The sequence below is a fragment of the Alosa pseudoharengus genome, unplaced genomic scaffold, assembly GCF_046254945.1.
Source record: "Alosa pseudoharengus isolate Yale_2024_CS ecotype anadromous, Long Island Sound unplaced genomic scaffold, YU_APseudo_1.1 YU_APseudo_1.1_scf_10, whole genome shotgun sequence".
Taxonomy (NCBI): Eukaryota; Metazoa; Chordata; class Actinopteri; order Clupeiformes; family Clupeidae; genus Alosa; species Alosa pseudoharengus.
In genome coordinates, this window is record NW_027468565.1 from 39,832,608 (window position 1) to 39,855,822 (window position 23,215).

At 41.5% G+C, this 23,215-nt stretch overlaps 5 protein-coding genes across 12 annotated transcripts; 2 read left to right on the top strand and 3 right to left on the bottom strand.

Annotated features, from left to right (window-relative positions):
- Positions 1 to 193: 193 nt before the first annotated feature.
- nedd1 (NEDD1 gamma-tubulin ring complex targeting factor) lies at positions 194 to 9,722 on the top strand. Of its 2 annotated transcripts, none has more exons than XM_076271610.1 (16): positions 194 to 349; positions 1,213 to 1,353; positions 2,241 to 2,335; positions 2,423 to 2,539; positions 2,771 to 2,911; positions 3,373 to 3,602; positions 3,846 to 4,047; positions 4,309 to 4,480; positions 5,228 to 5,353; positions 5,721 to 5,783; positions 5,936 to 5,983; positions 6,675 to 6,832; positions 7,242 to 7,437; positions 8,175 to 8,322; positions 8,886 to 8,952; positions 9,085 to 9,722. In XM_076271610.1, the coding sequence occupies exons 2-16, from the start codon at positions 1,218 to 1,220 to the stop codon at positions 9,187 to 9,189; spliced, it is 2,004 nt and encodes a 667-aa protein (XP_076127725.1). In that variant the 5' UTR covers positions 194 to 349; positions 1,213 to 1,217; the 3' UTR covers positions 9,190 to 9,722. The 2 variants fall into 2 exon arrangements, with proteins under 2 accessions (XP_076127725.1, XP_076127726.1); XM_076271611.1 differs by having other exon boundaries at positions 8,178 to 8,322.
- Positions 9,723 to 10,158: 436 nt separating this feature from the next.
- On the top strand, positions 10,159 to 11,431 carry lyrm5b (LYR motif containing 5b). The gene is made up of 3 exons (XM_076271624.1): positions 10,159 to 10,264; positions 10,691 to 10,772; positions 10,965 to 11,431. Exons 2-3 carry the CDS (start codon positions 10,728 to 10,730, stop codon positions 11,178 to 11,180), a joined length of 261 nt encoding a protein of 86 aa, XP_076127739.1. The 5' UTR covers positions 10,159 to 10,264; positions 10,691 to 10,727; the 3' UTR covers positions 11,181 to 11,431.
- A 90-nt stretch (positions 11,432 to 11,521) lies between these two features.
- LOC143108971 (uncharacterized) lies at positions 11,522 to 15,373 on the bottom strand. Of its 7 annotated transcripts, none has more exons than XM_076271619.1 (11): positions 15,356 to 15,373; positions 14,718 to 14,947; positions 14,550 to 14,604; positions 13,933 to 14,443; positions 13,330 to 13,484; positions 13,145 to 13,240; positions 12,586 to 12,709; positions 12,298 to 12,407; positions 12,093 to 12,214; positions 11,904 to 12,003; positions 11,522 to 11,750 (listed from the first exon to the last, which is right to left on the bottom strand). In XM_076271619.1, the coding sequence occupies exons 2-11, from the start codon at positions 14,891 to 14,893 to the stop codon at positions 11,697 to 11,699; spliced, it is 1,503 nt and encodes a 500-aa protein (XP_076127734.1). In that variant the 5' UTR covers positions 14,894 to 14,947; positions 15,356 to 15,373; the 3' UTR covers positions 11,522 to 11,696. The 7 variants fall into 7 exon arrangements, with proteins under 7 accessions (XP_076127734.1, XP_076127732.1, XP_076127731.1 ...); XM_076271617.1 differs by having other exon boundaries at positions 15,117 to 15,367; XM_076271616.1 differs by having other exon boundaries at positions 14,718 to 14,978; positions 15,117 to 15,367.
- Positions 15,374 to 15,837: 464 nt separating this feature from the next.
- sycp3 (synaptonemal complex protein 3) lies at positions 15,838 to 18,953 on the bottom strand. Its single transcript, XM_076302419.1, has 8 exons — positions 18,821 to 18,953; positions 18,542 to 18,626; positions 18,320 to 18,354; positions 17,892 to 18,009; positions 17,686 to 17,785; positions 17,254 to 17,352; positions 16,953 to 17,057; positions 15,838 to 16,116 (listed from the first exon to the last, which is right to left on the bottom strand). The coding sequence occupies exons 1-8, from the start codon at positions 18,951 to 18,953 to the stop codon at positions 16,063 to 16,065; spliced, it is 729 nt and encodes a 242-aa protein (XP_076158534.1). The 3' UTR covers positions 15,838 to 16,062.
- A 724-nt stretch (positions 18,954 to 19,677) lies between these two features.
- actr6 (actin related protein 6) lies at positions 19,678 to 22,554 on the bottom strand. The gene is made up of 11 exons (XM_076302420.1): positions 22,418 to 22,554; positions 22,120 to 22,237; positions 21,771 to 21,839; positions 21,348 to 21,471; positions 21,074 to 21,209; positions 20,914 to 20,970; positions 20,729 to 20,827; positions 20,551 to 20,629; positions 20,284 to 20,455; positions 20,040 to 20,178; positions 19,678 to 19,933 (listed from the first exon to the last, which is right to left on the bottom strand). Exons 1-11 carry the CDS (start codon positions 22,489 to 22,491, stop codon positions 19,804 to 19,806), a joined length of 1,197 nt encoding a protein of 398 aa, XP_076158535.1. The 5' UTR covers positions 22,492 to 22,554; the 3' UTR covers positions 19,678 to 19,803.
- Positions 22,555 to 23,215: the final 661 nt, after the last annotated feature.

Consider the following 23,215-nt stretch of genomic DNA (forward strand, 5'->3'; position numbering starts at 1 on the left):
ATGAATATTGTATGTTTTATTTCTTCTTTACATCTTTAAATTGTTATTCTTAAGTATGTCTGTTTTACATTTGTATCTCATAGAATAATACTCCTGAAGTCATTGTACACTCGCATATCATAAGGTGTAGAAGATGTGGCTTCGTTTGGACTAAAAAGGACGCCGTAGCTGGTTACAGCCAGGCGCCCAAAACTCCAAAAGCAACTTAGCCCGAACATAAGTAACAGCCATCTGTCACACACCGATTTGCTACTAAGTCAATATATGAAACATGCCAACGCATGCATTGTAATATACAACTAGCATTAACAGTGTTTACATCCCAGAACGTTTCGATCTTTTAGGTCAGGTGAGTATTTCAGAGGACTTCAAATCACAACTTACGTTTGTGTTTACAGTTAGCCGGCTAGCTAGCCAGCTTGGAGATGTCTGCTGGTTAGCTAGGTTTTAGCGAAGTGATTCAAAGTTTAGGAAGAGTGCTTGTTAGCTTATGGAATGCCATTTGTTGATGTCAGCCGTGTTTATTTGCTTTGTTTATCCTGTCTGTAGGTAGTTGCTAACCAGCTCCCGTGTTTACACTGATTCATTAGCTAATATTAACTCTAACCAAAAACTGCAGAATAATAAAGTTAGTATGTCCTCATCAGTTAGCTTTTACCAGTAACGTTAATGTTCAGACATTACTGGTTAGCGCTTGCTAACGGTAACGACTTTACTAATTTAACTTAGTCACTTGGAAAAGTTGACAAAGTAATCTGAGTTAAACGGTAAATAGGATAATTATGTTGATTACGTTCGCCGTACGTTTATTTCAGTTGGCGTTAACATGTGTTTGTCACTAATTGCTCTCAGTAAGGTTGAGTTTGTTTACTGTTGTTGCAATCATCTTTGAGCGCTTTCCCTTGTATAAACCTTGCTTATTTTTCAAGTCAATGGGCCGATATATTTCAAGATTATCATTGCACATCGTGTGCTGAGGTTTATTTAGCTTTTTTGTGAAGATATGTGAAGATAAATGTTTGTTCATTTTTTGTTAGTTTTTGTTTGCGAGCTTGCAAACCTACTGCATAGTAAACTGAGGTACAGGCTTTTGGCAGACAGGGAGATCGAATGAAAGCAGTCCATTCTCCCGCAGCACTGCAGAGCGTGTGGGTGGGTGTTTATGTGAGGGGGGATCAATCCTTGACAGCTGCTCCTCTGTCTCCAAAACAGTTGCCATGGAAGAGGTCCTGCGGCTCGTGTCGTCGGGCGACTGCATTAAGATATGGGACTCGAGCTCCATGAAAGTTTTGGACCAATTTAGTCCACACAGCAGCACGCATCCGGTGTCTCAGGTTTGCTGGACCAGCAACAGTATCCTTAAAAAGCAAAGGAGAATTCCTCCCGTTTTTAACCCATATTTGCCTGTGGAATTGTAATTCGATGCCCATCAGCGAACTTCGTCAAAGTAAAATATATATTTCATGAGTTTGTCTAAGTGCTGTGCTAGTCAGAACAGTTAATGGAGCATTATCTGCTCACCTAAAACAACCCCCTTTTTACTAAGCCCCTCCTGTCAGTTGGGCAGTGTGGGTCATCTTCTGTGGCACAATAGGATATGATGACCTGGTATGGGTTTCTCAAACTGGCACATTCACTAGAGAGTGTAATTGGGATTGCTAAAGCTTTTCTAGGATATGTGGCCTGACCTTGGTGAAAGATTGTTGACATTTGAGCTCAGTCAGCCAGTGAAATTCACCTCTCCCTTCTGTGCCTCTAAAGCATCCACGCTGCTTGCCCGACGTTTGATAACAAAACCACCCTGAACCCCCACTGGACACACCCCTAAATGTATTTAAGCTATTCGCCACTGACCATGCATTTTAGACTGCCAAGATAGAGCCCTAAATGTGTAATGGATTATAATCAGACATTCAAGTGAACTTTGCATAATAGTTAGGTTTTCTGAAACATGCAAATGCCACATGCTAAAGGAGTGCATCCACCTGCTCCTTTCTTCTCTCCTCATAGTTGGCTTGTCTTTGCTCCCTGTGAGGTTGCTAGCTGCTTATTTCCCACTTTCTAACTTTTACCTTCTTGATTATAGTAATATTAAAAACCTTACATTGATTGAGAAAAGTATTCAGATGATTACACATTGACATTCACAAGCTTTAATAGTTCTGAATGCAGGGAATAATAGAGTAAAAACATGCAGTTTGGCTGACCGCCAATATGCCATATTCCTCAACTGGACTTAGACCAGTACCTCATCAGTGCCAGCAGCGTTGGAGACAAGGTTGTCGTGTCCAGCCTCAAGACCTCCCCCATTCCAGTGATCGAGCTTGCTGAAGGGGTGAGTTCAGTAGTGACCAAGAGCCAGAGCCTTGCTTTGGATTTATAATTTATCCAGAATCTCACCACTTTACATTGGTGTCCACAGAAAAAGCAAACTCGGGTCAGCATCAATTCCACATCTCAGTACTTGGTGAGCGGTGGTCTTGACGGCATTGTCAACATTTGGGACTTGAAGACAAAGAAGCTTTACCGCAACCTTAAGGTAAACAACATCACCTGCTACAAGCACTCCTACAATCCTGTCCCAAAAGCTAAGACTACTGCAGCAGATTGGGGTTTTTCCTAAATCTCTGAGCTGTCTGGCATTGGCTGTCTGTACAATGCACATAACTATGTCAAAGGGTCTACTCTTGATGTAGTTTTGACCCGAACAGATATGCAGTATGTTTCTGAAGCACAAATTAACGTTACTTACATTTGTGTGTCTGTCCAGGATCACAAACAAGAAGTCACGTGTGTGTCTTACAATGCCAGCGACAGTTACATTGTCTCCGGCTCCATCAGTGGTGAGCTCATTCTACACAACGTCTCCAAGAACCTGTCCAGCAAGCCCTTTGGTCATGGAGCTATTCAGGTGAGCTCAGTGGCAACCAATCTAAGCTTTGCAACAGACTGGTCTTCCTCAGTTGTAGAGAGCTCTACATTGCCCTCCTCAATGCTCAGCCTTAAACTATCAGCCCTACATTGCCCTCCTCAAGGCTCAGCCTTAAACTATCACCCCTACTTTGCCCTCCTCAATGCTCAGCCTTAAACTATCACCCCTACTTTGCCCTCCTCAATGCTCAGCCTTAAACTATCTGCCCTACTTTGCCCTCCTCAATGCTCAGCCTTAAACTATCAGCCCTACTTTGCCCTCCTCAATGCTCAGCCTTTTTTGACCAGTTTGCCTCCGTTTCATTACCCAGATCCAATCACAGTAGTGTTGGTAGAAACCTGCCCTTACTATTAAACGTGTATTGAGTAGTGTTGGTAGAAACCTGCTATTAAAGGTGTATTGAGGAAGTTTGTGTGTGATGTTGCTTTGCCCTCGTTCAGCCTGTCCGTGACCTGAGGTACTCGGTGGTGAAGCGCGGCATGCTGGGCAGCATCTCAGACGTGGGCACAGTGGCTCTGTGGGATGCCACCACACAGAAAGAGCTGCACACATTTGACCCCGCCCACAAAGGGCCGGCCTCTGGCCTGGCCTTCTCCCCAGCCAACGACCTTCTGTTCGGATCAGTGGGACTGGACAAGAAGTTCATCTGTTATGACACCAGCAGCAGAGTGTAAGTGCCATTAGCGTGTTTAACAGCCAAACAGACCTGTAGTCATTTTAAAGAGCTTCATACCATCATCATAGGATGAAACATCTAGCTACAGTTGTTACATCAAATCACACATCTGACTACATTTGTCTTAAGTGTTGTTTATTTGGGTGCAGGTTTAATGTTCATTTGAACCCCACAGCTTAGGATCAGGACTGTGTGCTCTCCCTGACTGTTGGCTTGTGTGTTTTTGGCCCCCAACAGTATCGTGCGCAACATAAAGGTGGACTCTCCCCTCACTGCAATCGAGTTCTTCCCCGATGGGTCCACTCTGGTCCTTGGTTCCACCCAGGGTCAGATACTGCAGTATGACCTTCGCAATCTCAGCGCTCCGGTGAAAACTGTCGCAGGGCACAAGACGTCCATCACCTGCCTGCGCTTCCAGAGCACCCAGATTAGACGCAAGGTATTCTACAGAACCACATCACGTCAAGACATTTGACAGAGCTGCACAAAGAGATGGCCTTTGAATGACCGCTGCTAAATACCTACACATGTTCCATGTGATGTAATTTTGGAGCAAATATACACATTACAAAGAGGAACCATCATTTTGTTTTAATTTATGAAATATTGTATTGTTTTCTCTCTGAATAGTCTAGTAAATATTGTATTGTTTTCTCTCTGAATAGTCTAGTAAATATTGTATTGTTTTCTCTCTGAATAGTCTAGTAAATTGGTTTCGGGAAAGTCCTCTGTTTCCCAACCGAAGAGGACCTCAGGGAAACCAAGCACTCCGCAGGCGGGGACCTTGACCCCAACCCCCACCGTGCCCAGCCCCCAGCCCACCCCCGAGCCCTACTGTGGAGAGAGAGGAGACGGCCAGGCCCACAGCACAGGTCAGCCGCAGCGGCAGTCCTCTGGAGTAGGGCAGACGGCCTCCAAACTAGCTGTCTGTTAAATAGAGTACCGAAGCGTTTCCCGTTTCCATGACGACAGAATCACTGGATCTGAACAAACGTTCAAAGTGGCTTAAATAGCATTGAATGTAGACATGTGGCATCATTTCTAGCTAATAAATGGTTTTAAATGTAGGCTATAGCCATTTAAACATGTTTTACCTGCTAGGCCGCAGCTTACCCACATAACACGGATTCCCTGGCAGGTGTAATATAAAGAAACTAAATTCCAGTGGATATTTCACGTCTTCTCAAAGACTGGCGGCTGTTAAGAGTGACGTTTTTTGCTTAAAAAATAAAGCCAAAATACCCGTGAATTTAAGGATTTTAACAGCATGCTGTGAAGTTACATGCAGGTGTCTTTTACGGAGGAAACCCATGATAAAATAAAACTCTGTAGTCACGAATTTGATCGTGTTGGTATGAATATATGTTGTAGTATGTGATTCCTACAGTGTAAAAAAATATACTAACATCTTAGAAACGTTGTAAAATTATTGAAATAGATTAAGAAAGCCACCGCTAATGGTGATTTTAATGGTTAGATTGATTTGTTTAGATCCAGTGAAACTGCTGCCTTGGCAACGCTACGTCATGGCTTCGGTACTCTATTAGTCATCAGTCTAAGCAATTACCCCCCACACACACAGATCCCCTAAGATGCTTTCTGCTCATGTCTGTCTCCAGGGATGGGCCTGGATGGGTTCTCACGAGAAGCTGATGGCCAGCACAGCACAGACCCGCTGCACAGCATGGACAAGGCGGCCCGCGTGGGGCGGACCAGTCTGGACATTTTCTCTCCAATCAGAGAGAGTGAGGAGCCACCCTCTTCTTTAAGACCCCCCCCCCCCCCCCCTGTAGTGTCAGTACAAATCAGTGTGGATGTCTTGTTCCTGTCTCACTTGCTCTGGAAATTATAATAAGTAAAAATATTGGGAGAAGTTTCAAGTTTAAGTGAAGCTGACTGCCATTGATGGATAAACATCAATATGAATGTAAGAAGGCAAAAGCCAGGAGCTGTCAGGGGAGACAAACCCAGCGTGATCAGCTCTGGTGCTCTTTGAGAGGGTGCTAGGAGTGCATATAGTGCAGGAGAAAACATAAGAGTCACAAGGCCCCTTTTGGCCTGCTAGTGTAACAAGAGCTTCCCTTTAACTATAACAAAATGCTTTTCATATAGGCACCAACACAGAGACGCGGGGAGGACGCAACAGCCTGGACATCTTTTCTCCTGTCTGTGATGGTAAGTCTGGGCCCTGTCTGTGATGGTAAGTCTGGGCCCTGTCTGTGATGGTAAGTCTGGGCCCTGTCTGCCGTTCATTTCTCCCTGATCTTGTAGAAAAGCATCAAGACGAAATGTGTCAGATCCATGAATGTTTCGTTTGGCTTTCCCAGATCATAAACTCCATGGATCTGGCCTAGAATCCAGTGGAAAGAGAGGTGGTAAGTGTGACGCTACTGTGGGGAAGGGTGATACTCTAGTGTCAGCTGAGATCAGTTCAAATTACATTTACAACTAAAAACATACAGAGAATGTGAAAAAATAACAAGCACAAAGATTGTACTTTGTGCTGCTGTGCTGAGATATCTACTAAAGTTAACATGCAAACCTGCCTGGCCTCTCTCGTACCACTTTGTCCCTCAAGAGGTCACTATAGAGTGACTTTACCACAAACAGCAAACTTGCTGTTATCTCAGTTCTCTAAATATACTCTACATGTTGATATTAATAGATAAAGTGAGGTCCAGTCAGATTTGAGATTTTGCCATGTAACTAACCTGGTAAAGTTTATTGTTCTGTGTGCATCCCTCTCCATGTCCAGTTTACTGTTCTGTGTGCGTCCCTCTCCGTGTCCAGTTTACTGTTCTGTGTGCATCCCTCTCCATGTCCAGTTTACTGTTCTGTGTGCATCCCTCTCCATGTCCAGTTTACTGTTCTGTGTGCATCCCTCTCCATGTCCAGTTTACTGTTCTGTGTGCATCCCTCTCCATGTCCAGATCAATTCTGTGTACATCCCTCTCCATGTCCAGATCAATTCTGTGTGCATCCCTCTCCATGTCCAGTTTACTGTTCTGTGTGCGTTCCTCTCCGTGTCCAGTTTATTGTTCTGTGTGCGTTCCTCTCCGTGTCCAGATCTTGATTTGGCGCCTCCGTTCACGGGCGTGTCGGCGCAGCGTAAGACCCCTCTGGGCACGACGGGGGGACGCTGCTACAGCCCCCTGTCGGTGTTCCAAACCCCGCCCCCCATCAAAGAGGAGGAGGCCCCAACGGAGACGCAAGACGGCAAAATGGTCAGTTTCTCACGTGGACACCTGATCACCAGCTAAGGATGCCCCTTACTTTACCTGATCACCAGCTAAGGATGCCCCTTACTTAACCTGATCACCAGCTAAGGATGCCCCTTACTTTACCTGATCACCAGCTAAGGATGCCCCTTACTTTACCTGATCACCAGCTAAGGATGCCCCTTACTTTACTGGTGTTATTGGTGATGGTTGGAGTGCATTATCACATATATGACTTGAATAACATCTGCATCTGCTAATATAATAGATGTGAACTTGAGTGAAACAGTGACTTTAACAGGTAAATGCCACTGAACTATTGCACTATAATGATGTGTAAGCTTATCTGTTATGTATGCTGATCTGTTTTGTAAGCTTATCTGTTTTGTACGTCTTTTCTGGGCATGCATGGCAGTCTGAGAGGAATGGTGGAAGCTCAAGCCAGGAGTCTGATAGCCTGGCCACACCCCCAGCACTACAGAACTTGCGAATGCAATCATCTATCCCAGCATACCTCACTCCGGAGATCACTCACAGGAGGGCCAATGACGTCACAGCTCATCTGACCTACAATTCACCCTTTAATGGAGCACGTCCTACACTTGCTACAGGTGATGAGATGACTCGTCTTGCCTGGGGGAGAAGAAAAAGGGGGTTAGCTTAAGGGTTAAAAAAATCAAACGTTTATTCCATATGGAGTTGCGTAGCCTACGCTGTGGCGCACAAGAGCTGGGCCAGGGGACCTATGGCTGTACTGCCTCCTGGTGCCTCAGCGTAATCACCAACAACAGCATCACCGCTTACATGTGATGAATATGGTGACTATTGTTCTGTTGTTTTTCCATCTACAACCTGCTAAGGGCTTGCAAATAAATGGTAAATGAACTGCATTTATATAGCGCTCTTATCGACTTCTGCAAGCACCCAAAGCGCTTTACAATGTCATGCCTCACATTCACCCATTCACACACTCACTCACACACACACACTCACCCATTCACACACACACTCACCCACACACACACACTGATGGTGGAGGCTGCCATGCAAGGCGTCCACCTGCTCATCGGGAGCACTGGGGTCAGGTGTCTTTCTCAAGGAGACTTCGACAGGGTCAGGAGGAGTTGGGCTCGAACCGGCAACCTTCCAATTGCTGAACGACTCCTCTACCTCCTGAGCCACTGCCACCAATAAGATGAGCACTGTATATGTATAGTATATACTATATACCAATAAGATGAGCGCTGTATATGTATAGTATATACTATATACCAATAAGATGACCGCTGTATATGTATAGTATATACTATATACCAATAAGATGACCGCTGTATATGTATGTGCCCAGCAGGAGCAGGGGCGTCTGAATCAGTGGCCACCTCGCTGTCCGACCGGATAGTGGAAACCATCGGAGCAGAAGGGGCTGCAGCTCCTCTCACCAACCAACAGATCGTCTTCATCCGCAACATGATCCAGGAGACGCTGGAGGACCTCAGGTTGGTCCCTTAGTGGAGTTTAAACTGAACGCTGGGTTATCAGGTTGGTCCCTGCTAGTGGAATTTAAACTGAACGCTGGGTTATCAGGTTGGTCTCTGCTAGTGGAATTTAAACTGAACGCTGGGTTATCAGGTTGGTCTCTGCTAGTGGAGTTTAAACTGAACGCTGGGTTATCAGGTTGGTCTCTGCTAGTGGAGTTTAAACTGAACGCTGGGTTATCAGGTTGGTCTCTGCTAGTGGAATTTAAACTGAACGCTGGGTTATCACACACCTGAGGATTTCAGATTACTTGAATTTGATCAATCAGAGCTAGATGTCTTCTAGTTTAAAATAAAAATGTGTGACGAGCAGTAATTACAATTAAAATAATTTTCCGCTATCTGTTTATAAATGGGTCTGGAGTGCACAACCTTTCAGATAAACACATGAACAGCTAGTTGTGTTGTGTGTTGTATTGTGTGGTGTGTGTTTTTCTGTGTTTATCTTCAGCTCAGCTTGATAGCTTTTTAACCAAATGGTTCCCCATGTCATGTTCCTGCCCACACTGTCCTGTCCTTTGCAGAGACTCCTGTCACAGAGACATAGTGAACCTACAGGTGGAGATGGTGCGGCAGTTCTGCATCCAGCTAGTGAGTTGATGTCAAGGCCAATCATCGACTTTAAACCACAGCATTGTTGTTATCTTATGCATTCAGTTGCGCTTCTTGAGCCCATTTCTAATAACTGGCTTCTTCCCACGCTTTTTTTTTTCTTTCCCTCAGAATGAGTTCCATGAGGTGGTGGAAAAGTACTCTGTGAACAACTCGCTTCTTGAAGAGATTGAGAAGCTAAGGGAGGAGAACCGACGCCTCAGAACCAACTATTAACAGATTTCACAGGTCTTGGATACCCCCACTGAAATCCCCATGCAGTGTCATCTTTGACTATGTCTTCCATGAAGCAGAGACAGATGGGACATTGAACAGGGCAGATAATGGAGAGTCGTGTCCTACAGTCAAAGGCACCTAATACTCTTATTACCTTTCTTGGCCTTTTGGATATCCCACCAGCAGATGCTATCATTTTCTACCACACAATACAAACCTATATGTTTTTTTATAGTTGGGCATATGAATGAACTGCTTGTCTTCAAAGTGCCTCTATAGAATGAAGAGTGATTGTATCTCTTACTCCATTACAGTGAATCATATGATGCACTATGCAAGATCGCCAACATGCATATAATCATGGTAAAGTGCTGTTGTTAGTGGTTTAGAGTTTTGCCTTAAAATAAGCCACTTTGAAGTGCTGATATCAACCCCAAAACCTCCCAGCCTGCAATGAGCAAAGCAGCTGTGTGGCATAAAGAAATTGTCATGAGTGTAACTTTTCAGAGTAATAAAATATGTATGAGAACCAATGTTATCGATCCATGAAACAGAAGGGTCATTTCTGAGTTGCTGTAAAGACTAAAGAAGATATAACCACCATGGACACACACATCCACTCCAAACAATGGCAAAGGAATTGCCATGTCATCTTATGCACATACAAATTGAAGGAGTAGAAGACCTTGTTTTGAGGATACTTTAACTAGCCTTGTTTATTTGGTAGAGTAAATATATTTTCAATAAGTAGCCTACTCTTGTAGCAAGTAGTTATACTTGATTAGCCTATTACTTTTTTCCAAAGACAAACATGGGCAAAAATATTTTTAGTTTACATGTAACATTTCTTCAAAATTGCCATGTAAGGTAGGCCTACTATGTAACCGTATACGTGTATACATTTTGAATATATTTATGAAATATGGATCTCTAACGTGTATTTTGCAAGCTTTTATTTTGAATGATCGCTTAAGTGTTGCACAATATCCTACATCCGGTTCGTGTGGCATGCATACATGCATTCAGTCCAAAGGGCATTTGTACACTGACGGACAATTAAATGGCTATGCTCTGAGTAAGTGAAATAAGTTAAGTATCCTTATTAAGGTAGATCAGCAGAACTAATTTTAACTTGGTAAACTAATAACTCACAAGTAGCCTGCATCCTGAATGTCGATGGCAAAGTTTTTGCATAGGGCATTGGCTAAAACACCTTTGACGGGTTTGTTTACAACACCTATACTGTATGGCTCTGGTGGTCTATGCTACGCAACCAAGATGTATGTCACTGACTGTAAGGAAAACTTAAGTTCAGTAAATAAAGCAGTTGTAGTTCATTAAACAATACAGAGTTGTCTGTTGTTACCTTGCATTGGTTTGCGTGACAGTGTTAGTTTCAGCCAATGTCTATCATTCTCACTTAGGTCCAGGGTGAACAGGTTCGTCTATGTTCACTCAGACTACCATTGACCTTAATCATAAAACACTTCTATTACATCAGGGTTACCTCCAGGGTGTTGCCTTTTTCCAGCCTGAAGATGACCAATCTTTTGCGGGGTGAAGTTATCCAATTATATAAAAACGTAAGCAAAAAGCACCCAACGTGAAAGATTGCTGTAATTATGTTTACCCAGTTAGGCTGTTTGTATAATGTGAAGACAGTCTGTCTTCGAAATGTAGTTTGTGAATTGTCCATGCATCATATGTTGGAGTGAACTAAAACAACACAGGTTTGTGGACACAGTCATATGAACTATGCGATCTTCTGACAACAGTTGCTGTATCTCGGACGGGAGTACCCAAAAGGCGCAGACTACTTCAGAGGGCGCCTTAGAGCAGCGTTTGCGAAGAACAAGGATGTTCAAGACCCAGAAAAAATCAGAGAACTCATCGGACGCGGGGAGTTCGTGGTAAAAGAACTGGAAGCTTTGTACTACCTTAGGAAGTATCGAGCAATGAAACGACGCTATTATGAGGATGGGCAATCATAGAGCACACATAGGGCCCTCACACACACTTGGTCCCAGATGTCCAGACTCTGCCATAGTTTCCTTGAATACCTTACAGAACAGTTATTTGAGACCAAGTTAAGGACACCAAGTAAAATGTGGGTTATTTATGGACAACATGTGTTTCTTATTAACCGCATTGTTCACAGACACATTTATTGTCATGATTTTATGCCGTTGTCATTGTAAGCTGCTGTTCAACCCAAAATATAGCTAATATTTGCAAAAAAGATAGATCAAGATGTAATTAACAAAAAAAAATCTAAAACAAATAAAACATTTCTATAATAAACAACAAGGAATGGTTTTATTAACAGAATAAGTCAAATACAGTGGTTAAAATGTGTCGCAGTGTTGGGTAATGTTTTGAGCATTAAGGTAACCAGACCAGGGTTGTTACTATCTAAAAATAAGTCTATTGCTCAGACAAATGCAAAAGGACTACATCCCAGTCACACCGCCAAGCTGTGAGGTAGACGCTGCTTCCTGAATCCTGAGCTAGTTTGATGTCTGTGACACATCTGCTCTGCAAATTGGGCAGGTGACATTTTCCTAGAAAGAAAGAAAGAAAAGGTGACGTTTTACACCACAGCATCTGGATAGGGTCAGAACCATGGAATGGATGGAATGGATAGGGTCAGAACCATGGAATGGATAGGGTCAGAACCATGGAATGGATAGTGTGCAGGTCTCGTGCTCTCTTACCTTTAGCCAGCGGTCTATACATTTCACATGGTAGTCATGGAGACAAGGTAGCATTCTCAGTTGCTCCCCCTCTGTGTATTCACAAAAACAGATCTGGCACCTACAAATAAAAGGGAAATTCAGGGAAATTGTCCTTAATGTAGACAGCTTAATAGTAATACGGAACACTTGATGTGACTGACGACTCACTCTGTCTTCCCCGCACTGTGTGCAGGGTTGTAGGCTTTTGTGGGTAGCCTCTCAATTTCCCTCTTGGTCAACACATTTTTGGGTATGGCTGAACCTTGACCCTCTTCAAAAGCCAACAGAGCCTAATGGAACCACACACATTCAAACATTAGTTTAGTAGATAAAACAACACACACAAGGGCACTGCTCAAAATCAAACGTATACCTCATAGTTGTTTCCCTGGCTGTCATTAAATAAATCCAGTGGTAGATGTTGCCCTTGTCTGCGTGAGCGGGGGCGAGAGCGTGAGTGTATGCGTTGTCCGCCATGTCTTCCTAAACAATATAAACGTTTCCAGAAAGCCAGTGGAGTCAATCTAGACAGCTATGATTTATTGACAATGACAATCATCAAACTTATTAAATGATAACCTCCAGGTTTCATATTATGTTCATGTAATTATGTTCATACAGATATGTTTAAGGCAATGTCCATGGAACCACTGAGACGAACCTGATGGTTCAGCGAACATGGCCTGCTGTAACTCTGCGAGGGTTGGGGAAATGTAAGCAAAGCCAGAGGCATTTCCCATGTGAGACCAAGCAGGCATCCAACCCATACCTCCATATGGATCATACTGACAGAACAAGACAAGAGTAAGACAAGTTCCTTGGCAAGAATTAATTTCCATATATCTGGAAAAAAAAAATAATAGACTGCACATTTTTCTAATGTCATCCTATGGTTGCTGAGTGACATTTGAATGAATTGACAGTCATATTCAAATTTGCAGTGGTCTCTGAATTTTGAATATGACCGTCAACTCATTCGAATATCAACCCCGTCAAAAATGAGGTAGCGATGGTGAGTGAATGCTCTCCACACAGTATACATTAATTAAATAATTTCACTTCAAAACTCGCTAAATACCACTTTCTTCCTGGTCTGAAATATCGATTTGTGGGCAAAAACTATAGGAACCTGATAAAAAAATGCCCATTTAAAAGAGAAGTGGCCAGACGGATTTAGAGGGTTTTGCATCACACACACACAAATGCTTTTTTCCACTAACCCTGTGGTTAGATTGGTATGGATTTGAATGCATTGCTTGTTGCCTCCTTTGCTCCAGCTGCTGTTGCTGTTGCTGTTCCTCTTGGTCAAACTGTTCCTGAAATAACATTAGAATTCAACCAGTCAGTCACCACAAACCATCGGACCCTTTATCTTAGCAGATTTTTTTAATTATTATCATTTTACCTGAAGGCTTCTGGCAAATGCTTCATCCTCAGCCAACTGAACGGAGCGAACCATGGCCTCCACTATGACATCATCCTCATCATCATCGATGATGACTATCTCCTCCTGTTTCTGGTGGGGTGATGGAAGCAAAGGCCTAGGCTGTGTCTCTGTGGCTGAGGATCAAAGACAGCAACTGATGTAAGGAAGAGTCAGTGGATGTGAGACTATACTCTTCTCTCAGAAGTGCTGAGGTCACAACACCGCCTGAAGAAAGAATCTTCATGTATTCTATAAGTAGAACAATAGTGCTACCACACTCAGGTACATGTTAAAGTATGAATTCAAGAAATGGACTGCATGGTGCTCTAGTAACTTGAGAGAGACTGTGTCTCATTAGGAGACGTTGCATATGGATAACTTGGATGTTAAACCAAGGTGGTGGTGTGACCATATCTACAACACTTTTGACAACCTACATGTCTCACCCCTTTCACATGAATCACAAGAGAAACAAGCACAAAATGGTCCAAACTCTTCTCAGACCTACCTGTACCTCTGCAGTGGAAACACCCCTTTCACATGAATCACAAGAGAAATGAGCACAAAATGGTCCAAACTCACCTGTACCTCTGCAGTGGAAGAAGGCAGTCGGAGGGTAGGACACGTCAGCATCTGTGGTCTTTGTGTATTGAGACAGCAAGCTACTTCTGGTTGAGGAAGCACTCTTAGTCTTAGAAGGTCTTTCTCTCTTTCTGCTGGCTCTGTGTGAGCTGGGCTGCTCTGTGGAATCCAATGCAGGTCCCAATCTTGACCGGCATGCAGTCTCATCTCCATACGTGCTGTCTGAGCTGGATGGCCCACCGTGGTGGAGTACGGAGGACGACGACGCTGACGCATAAGAAGCTGAAGGGCGAGGGACTTCCAGCCAGGGGGCATATGTTTGCATTAATTTGGAGGCTGGTACAAAACCATTACTCCCATAGCGGCTTGGTTTCGCCACCTCAGAGCTTGGCGTTTCCTCAACTATTCTGCGGCGCTTGCATTTCTGGTGTGAGGTTGGGGTAGTGCACAGGGCCTCAGCCGAAGACTTGTCATCAGTGTTACACCTAGTGTCTAAACTCAGGGGCGGAGTCTGGAATACATATTTAAAAAATAAATGTTTAGAACTCATAGTAAAATGCAATGTGTTGATGAAGTGTGTTAATACAATGTTCTCACAGCAGCAACATAATACTTACCCCTGTTTCAGTCCATGTTCCATGTAGATGCACTCGCCTTCTGAGGCAGAGAGGACTAGAGGAAAATGAAATAAGTTAGTTCATAACTCAAAGGATTAAGCCTAATTTATATTTGAAGTAGACATGGATCTAGGAATAATTCAATTTCAATAACATCTAAATGTATACCTTGGTGTTTCTGGCACTGTAACAGAACTGAGGTTGTTGCAATCTCCATCACTGTCATCCACAAGCAAATTGCTGTCGTCCATCAAACAGGCACGATTCATTGGACCAGGGGTATCAGGCTCTACCAAGAAAGACTGCGGACTGCTAGGCTCAGACATTTCAAGAGCAGTATTCATGCCTTTGTTTTCAGTGCTGTCGGCATCCTCGAATGTTCACAAATGGCTCGTTTTCTGAAGAAGAAATCCAGGCCTTTAACGTTCACTACAGCGGAATCAAATCAAACTTATTTTTCCAAATAATAAACATTTATATCACAATCTCTTGTGGGCTACAACAGAACTTTGCAAAGGCATCCTTATGTCTATGATGTGATATTGGACTTACAATAAGCTCACCTACTTAGCTTCTTGCCTTCCAGTAGGGTAAGTTAACTTAGCTAACCTACGTTAGCTGAGGACCAGAGAGCCTGAAATAAACTCATTGATGGGCACACACGGAGTACTGTATTCATTAACGAAGATCTAGGTTCTAGTCACTGACAATTTGTCCATATATCTTCAAAACTGTATTAACAATGAGACGCGTTTCTCAATAAAAACCGGATAACAAACACACCGAAGCATTTTCAAAATCATTACCAGAGCAGCCATTTCCGCTATGCCCACGTGATCAGTTCGTCAACTGACTCTAGTAGGCGACATGAAGAACAGAGCTTCTCAACGCCACCACACGGCTCGGAGTGGTAAAAAGTGCGCCTCATCTAGACACATCAAGCAAAATCAGCTTTTGTGTTGATTTTGTCTGTATTTTCCACCCAGTGTCAATTGTTCATGCAATTATCTTTAAGTCACTATAAACCCTAAGGATTTTAAGTCATATCAGTTTTACAAATGTTTTCAATATTCCAAAATATATGAACATCTGTGCTGTGCAAGGATGCTGTAATTACCATAATGTTGACAATGTTAAAAGAGGGAAATGAAATCAGGCTTGTTGAATCTTCTTGTTATATTTAGAAAATAATGTATTTGTTCTGATAAAATCATTCACATGAAATGCATGCTTAGTAACAAAACCAAAACCAAGTAACAAAATCATTCTGACAAAAAAGAAACTCCATTTATTTTGGGTCTTAACTCATAGTTTACAACATACAATAAATACAACAATAACAATAAATAAACCATAACATACAAATGTAAATAGATACAAATCCTGCTGTTGATAAAAACACATCAGTGATACTGAACATTGCACAATGTTGGCACTTTGAACTAAATAGCTAAGAGGATCAAGTCTAGAATAGCATGGACTGGAGACTCTTCTGCACGGTAGCCATTTCCTGTTAGAACAGCATGGACTGGAGACTCTTCCGCACGGTAGCCATTTCCTGTTGTTGCTGTAAAGACATAAAACATTGGAGGAGGAGTCAATACATTCCATCCAACTCAGTTGCTTTGATGACAAATCTGCTAACAGTAATGCAATGTCTGTGCACGTTTCCATCAGCTCTGGTATGGAATTGACATTTCTAATCTAACCTGCCCAGGGACTGCAGATGGAAATGAGCTTTTAGCTAAATTTGGTACAAAGCATCTCTTCTCTTTATGTGATTAATGTATTTCGTACATTGTCCCTGAAAGAAATAAACGAACTAAATAAACAAATAATCAAGGCACAAGAGGCGATCAGCTGTGGGTTAGAGGGTTGTCAAAACCACTTTGTCGGAAATAGGCTACAAACATTTGATTAATAAATAATAACGAATAAACCCCTTCCCACCAACCTTGGTGCCATTTTATGTGAGTTCATCCATGCCTCTCAAGTGAGCTATTTTTTCAGTTTATGAGAATTTAAAGTAAGTATTTCATCCTATTCAAATGCTCATAATTCACATAAAAAAGTTGGATAACAAACGTGTCTCAATTCTGCTCCTGAGTCCCCTTCTTGATTGGTTGAGGACAGCTGATTTAGTTAATAAAGTGCATGATAATCAGCCTGACATCAATCAGGTGGTCTTGGAGTTTAATGTATTAGTAGGAGATACACAGGCCAGTGGACCCAACCGTACACAGACTCAACTCTCAAGATTCTGCTGAAATTTCCAAACCTGGGTGTACTGAGATTGTCAGGAAAAAAACGAATGTGATTTAACCCTCCAAATTCTGATTATCTGAAAAATTCAGTGCTCTACATGTGCACACAGTGTAGTATTTCAAACTCATTTAGACTCACAGTGTCCATCATAATTTTCTTCTGCAGCATGGCCATCTCCTTCTTCAGCTCCACCTGCGCCCCTTGCAGGAAACTCTGGTGGCTCTTCTCCATCTCGTCCATGTTCTGGATAGGAACACATGCATCAGCACAAATCATCAATAGCCATGTTGTGTTAACAAACAAAGAAACAAGAAAAACAACAAACAATATAAAATATTTTATTTTTATTGTTTTATCAACCTTGAAAATGGATACTTGTCACCATGTAAACAGACTACATTGAAGATATGTTGCAATTTGTATATGCATTGGCACTGACCTTCACAAACTGGTCATATAAATCTCTGATGGTTTTTAGCTTCTGGCTCTGAACAACCCTCGCCTGCTGGAAGAGTTTTTGCTGCTGGCGGAATAGGTTCTGAAAGGCAAAAAAGATGCGTAATATCAGCCTACTCCAGGGGGTAGAATAATAACTGTACCTAAATCAGTGATTTTGGTTATCGGAGAAGTCCCAAGTTTGAGGATAGTTGTGAAACTGATTTGTGGTTATCGGAGAAGTCCCAAGTCTGAGGATAGTTGTTAAGTGATTTGTGGTTATCGGAGAAGTCCCAAGTTTGAGGATAGTTGTGAAACTGATTTGTGGTTATCGGAGAAGTCCCAAGTCTGAGGATAGTTGTTAAGTGATTTGTGGTTATCGGAGAAGTCCCAAGTTTGAGGATAGTTGTGAAAGTCATTTGTGGTTGGTACTTACATTGAGCTTCTCCTCCTGCTCCTCTGACTTCTGTGTATCGGTCTCCCACTGCTGTAGCACTGAGAACACCTGCTGGGAGTACTCTTGTGTCAGCTTCTGCCTGGAAAGACATGTACATCATTTAGCAGGTTTTAGCTTAGCTTAGTGTCTAAGGGAAACCACATCACTTATCATTCTGTATTAAGTGGCATCCAACCCTTGCATACCTCTGGGCATGTTGTGTTTTCCACAGTTGCTCTAGCTTCTGATTGCTGCCTTTTAAAGAGCTTTTGGTGAAAGTCTCCAACCTCTTCCTCTTAGCCTGCATAGCTTTACCTATGTCAGCTGTGAAACAAACACAGAGCAGGGTTCAACATAAGCAATGGTCCACTGGCCCAGGGCAAGTAGCAGCAAGTTCTGGTCACTGGCTTGCAATATTTCCGCTAGTGACCATCACTCACATCTGCTCACAGCACCTGTGATGCTAACTGGTTGAGCATGTGAGGCTACTAAACTAAAGAGGGAGCTGATTACAATGTCATAAATTAAGTTTTGTGTAAAAGTAGCATTTCAGGGCCATCACAAATCGGATGTACTGCAGGGAAATATTACACTGGACACTGCACAGAGAAATTAAATCTAATTTGACACTTACCCCCAAACCTCTCCAACATCGTCTGGACCTCATTACTGTGAATCACAGATAAGATATATTTAAAAGTAATTTCTACATAGGTAATAAAACTAACGTTAGCATCCCTGTCGTTAGGTGGGCAAAATATATGACTGACATCCCTTCGTAGTTGATGACACTGACATCATCGATACACGTGTCAAACTGTTGTCTAATCAACCAGTTCATGTTAATTAACCTTACCTCACACCCAAAGTAGGATCGTCTTCTTCAAATGAAGGCCCAGGTCGTCTTTTTGTTGACTTGGTGTCAACAATTGGGGTTTCATCTGTCATTGAAGTCGAAAAGGGATAACGTTAAGTGACTGGCGAGACAGCGTACTGGTTACCTCAGAACCACGAATCTAGTCAAGAGATCTCCTCTACAGCTACATTCTCTGGTTCTCTGGAACTTTTTAAGGTGAATGTTAACCATCTATAAATGACATAACTTTACGTTACACACAGTTTTGACGCAGGTTACCTTCACGAATGTCTTCCTCTGAACCACTTAATCCCTTCTTTTCCTCCTCCATGCCGAAGTGAAATACTTTGAGATCACTTGGCTCCTCAGCTACTTTTGCCTTCTTTGATGGTTTTCCTCGACCGGATGACATTTTATAATCTGAAAAATAAATACATAATTGTTTCCATGAATATTTTCTTATTTGGTTTACTGTGTAGAATATTTTCTAAATTCATTCATCTTTCTAAATTCATTCTCATGAACATATGCTATTTCCTTGTTTTACTGAAGTAATAATATCTGCTAGCTGGCTAATGTTTGCTATTTTAATTTCACTTACCTCAGGTTGGAAGAGCTGATGTTGAATGACAAATGTAAGGTAAAGAAAAAGTGCTGTGACTAATAGCTATATTTAGATACTTAGTTTCGCAATTAAACTTTTATGTAGGTCTGTGCTAAGAAAACAGGGAAATAAAGTTAGCTAAGGTAAGTGGCTGCAGTCAGATAACTGATCATTGACGAAATCCAGTGGTTGACTGTTGATAGAGATTTCAGATTCCGCGCCAAACCCAGCTCGCGCACGTGAGATAAACACGTCTAAGTTAGCTAGCCTTGTTGTGAAACTAATGGCAATAGCGGTTCTCACATTAATTTGTAAACTTATCATAGTCATCGCACAGATTACTTTTCACTGCACCTTTAGTCATTTTTCCTACAGCATTGAACCGTAAATGATTTTTTTTATACCAAGTCTACCAATTTGTATACCAATTTGTATACCAATTTGTTTTATACCAAGTCTACCTAATATATCAGAGTATAAAGAAAGAAAGAAAAAAAAAATATATAACTGAATTTATGACGAAAAGATTAAATTAGTCATATAAAAAGTTTTATTTACAATATTTACAGTACAATGTAAAGGAAATGCAACTTTTACATCTCATCCCCAATCAATGGCTCATCTTGCTGTAGGCCTACATAAGAAAATAAAAAATAAACTAAATATCAAACTTTTCTTCACATATAAAATGTCCATTCTCCTCATAGTCTTCTCGAGTGACCACCATCTCTTCAAAGTCAGCATTTTCAGCCAGTAGCTTTCCTCCTTCCCATGGGTAGCAGATTGGACTATAAAAAAACAAATACAAGTGGTGTGTTCATTTTCTTCGTAACACACACAAAAAATACAAATCCCTGATGGCATAGTGTGGCTATTCTCTACTTGTCTACTTACTTCTGTGGTTGCACAACTGACACCTGAAATTCAGTTGGGGCCAGTGCACGAACTTCTTTGTAAACACGGTCCCTAAACCCAGGAAACAGTGTGTTTCCCCCTGTTAGGATTATGTTCTTGAAGAAGTGAGGTTGCATCTCTAGGGACAGAACAAAAACATCACAGAAAATCAATACTTACATGCCGTTCAGGGTTGAAAAGCCATGCATTTTTCTGTTCTACCACTTGATCAGTTGGTTCCTACCTTCGGGCATGTTATTTATAGAGTTGACTAATGCCTCTGGAATGCCCATCTCCTGGATGCCAATATCAGAGGGATGAAAAAGCATCTCTGGGACAGCAAATCTTTCGTTATTCAGGCGTAATATCTGCTCACTGGTCTTGTACTTTCCAGTGAAATTCATTTCCTCGCGTGGCTGTAATGCACCCATACAAGTAGGAATAACTGATTAGACATATATCAACATAAGGAGTGTGGTACAATAACCTACATTAAAACTTAACGCCCTACCTTACAGAAGCCTTTCTTTATTGAACTGAAATCTGGCAACACATAGTCCCTCATCACCATGTTTTCTTCTCCTTTCAGCCTGCATCAGTGGGAGGAAAGTATCAATATTTAGTCTCCTGACTTTCAAGGCAAATTAACTTGCTTGCTGTTCACCACTAAAGTATCAGACAAGGCTTACTGTGCTATCTCCATATCCTTGTAGAAGTCTTGAGAAACATAGCAGACATCTTCCTTGACCTGATTGATCACATATGTCTCATCCATGACATGCAGTTGCCTGAAATGTAAGAATGTAACAGAAATTCAAGAAACTTAACAATCAATATGCTTAGGGTTTCTTATTGAGATGACCAGGATAGTTACCTGTATGAAATTATCTCTTTCAAGTGATTTGTCAGTAGCTTACCCCCAACATTAATCCTGTGAAATGTAAATAAATATGTAAAAATACAAATAGAAGCTAGACCAAAACATTACTAGACACACTTAAGGATTTAAGGAGACTTGCAAAAACAGCACATACCTACAGATCCCATCCTTCATTTTCTTGCCTCTACAATATGGTACAATGTGAGTGAAGGAAAAGCCACTGTCCACTACGATGCAACATAGTTCTGCATTGTTCTCATGGAAGTATCTGTGTGCACTTAACGACCCAGCTGAAAATAATGACAAATTGTTTATTACCAGTAGTAAAAACAGCAGATAACGCTTTTTCTCTTATTTATTTTCTAAAAAGGGCTTTCAATTCTGTATTTTTTCTGTATGTGATATATCATCTGGTGATGCCAGCCCACCATTTATCCTTAGAGCAGCTTGGAACTGGTACTCTTCAAACAAGATCTCATTCATGGACTCTTGGATGGAGGTGAAATTAAAGTAGGGTTCTGTAATGACTACACTGGTATCTGCAAAGTCCACCTGTCAGAATAAAACAACCAAAGACTGAGATAAAAAAAAAACTTCATTCATGCAGACAAGTACAATGTTGGTGCTTCTCACTTTCAAGCTTACATAATTCCCATACAACCACAAACATGTAACAAACACGAATGCTATGTGTCTTGATTAGTCTCGATTAACTATTTAGGCATCTTTGAGTAATTGCATGTACTGTAGGTCTGTTTTCATTCACATCTGTGGTCTTTCATATAGTTTATTATATTCTGTGATTAACGAAAACGGCAGACACAAAAACTATGTAGTAATATATGAATTACCTTAAACATTTCTTTCCCAAATAGGTGATCCCAAACTTTTCGCTGGACATCCCAATTCACCAGGTATCCCTACATAACACAAACAACTAGGAATTACCAGACAGCAAGACTCCAAAACAGAATGCGTTTTAATTCCAATACACAATTTCAGCCATCTGTATTTACAATGAATTCAACCTTTCTCAAACCTCTAAGCTTCATAGTCAAAACAAAAGCCAAATCTAGTTACAGTGCATGATTTTCTATTGAAAGCAAAATACATGCACTAATGACATTGTACAATATATTAATTTCATGACTAAACTTTTTTTTAATACGTTGAGTTAGTGAATGAATGGCATTGTCTTACCTTTTGAAAGGGAAGGATGTAGAAAAGTCCTGATGGGTCCTTAATTTCATCTAACTGGTTGGCTGTAAACGTCTTCAAACGTGAGGTCTTCGAACGAAATTGGCAATTCGGAATAACACTAATAAACAGAGAAAGCATTAGCGTATGTTTATTGACAGTTTAGGCCAAAACTCATAAACATCATGTACTACACAGTTCAATGTTTTCCTTGCAGTTGTTGAAAAGGCAGGCAGCAGCAGTTAACTTTACCAAGTTGGCTTAGCTAACGACAACTAGCTATATAAATAGGCTATATTACCTGACTTTTTCATGACTGTATCCTATTTTCGCCGAGTATGCCCCGTTATCTAGTACCAGAGTAGTCATTTTCATAAATTAACTTCAACGTTACGTTCAATGGAAGCTAAGCTAACAGCAATGAATGGACTCAAAAAAGAGCGGAGGTCCTTCGTTTTATAAAGACCGGCCGAAAACTGAGACTCCATCAATAATAGGTCCTATGACAGGAGGGGCGAGCTGATTATTTTGGAACATATTACAGATGTATCGTACTGTAAGACGCCGTTCTTAGTAATCTTGGGAACCTGGCACACCAGGTCAAAAGTAACAAGCCTAGGTGTCATCTTAGATACAGAGTTAAGCTTCAAGCCCCATATCAGTAAAGTTACCCAGAAAGCTATTTACACCTGAGAAAAATTGCCAAAGTGCGGCCTTTTTTTTTTACACAACAAGATGCAAAGAAATGAATCCATGCCTTTAGACTACTGCAAAGCACTTTTTACTGGTCTCCCAAAAAAGCATATAAAGAAATTGAAAATCATAGAGAACTCTGGTGCTAGACTTCTAAGACCAAGAAGAGGAAGCACATCACCCGTGTTAGCTGAGCTGCACTGGCTCATTCATTTTAAGGTTGTTAATTACTTACAAAGCTCTAAATGGCATAGCCCCTTCATACATCTCTGAGCTTTTAATATCTTATCAATTACAAATGAGGAACCTTAGGTCTTCCCATGCTATTTTTTTTAATTGTGCCCAAAGTGCTTCACAAGCAAAGCAGAGATGCTGCTTTTATCCATTAGATAGATAGATAGATAGA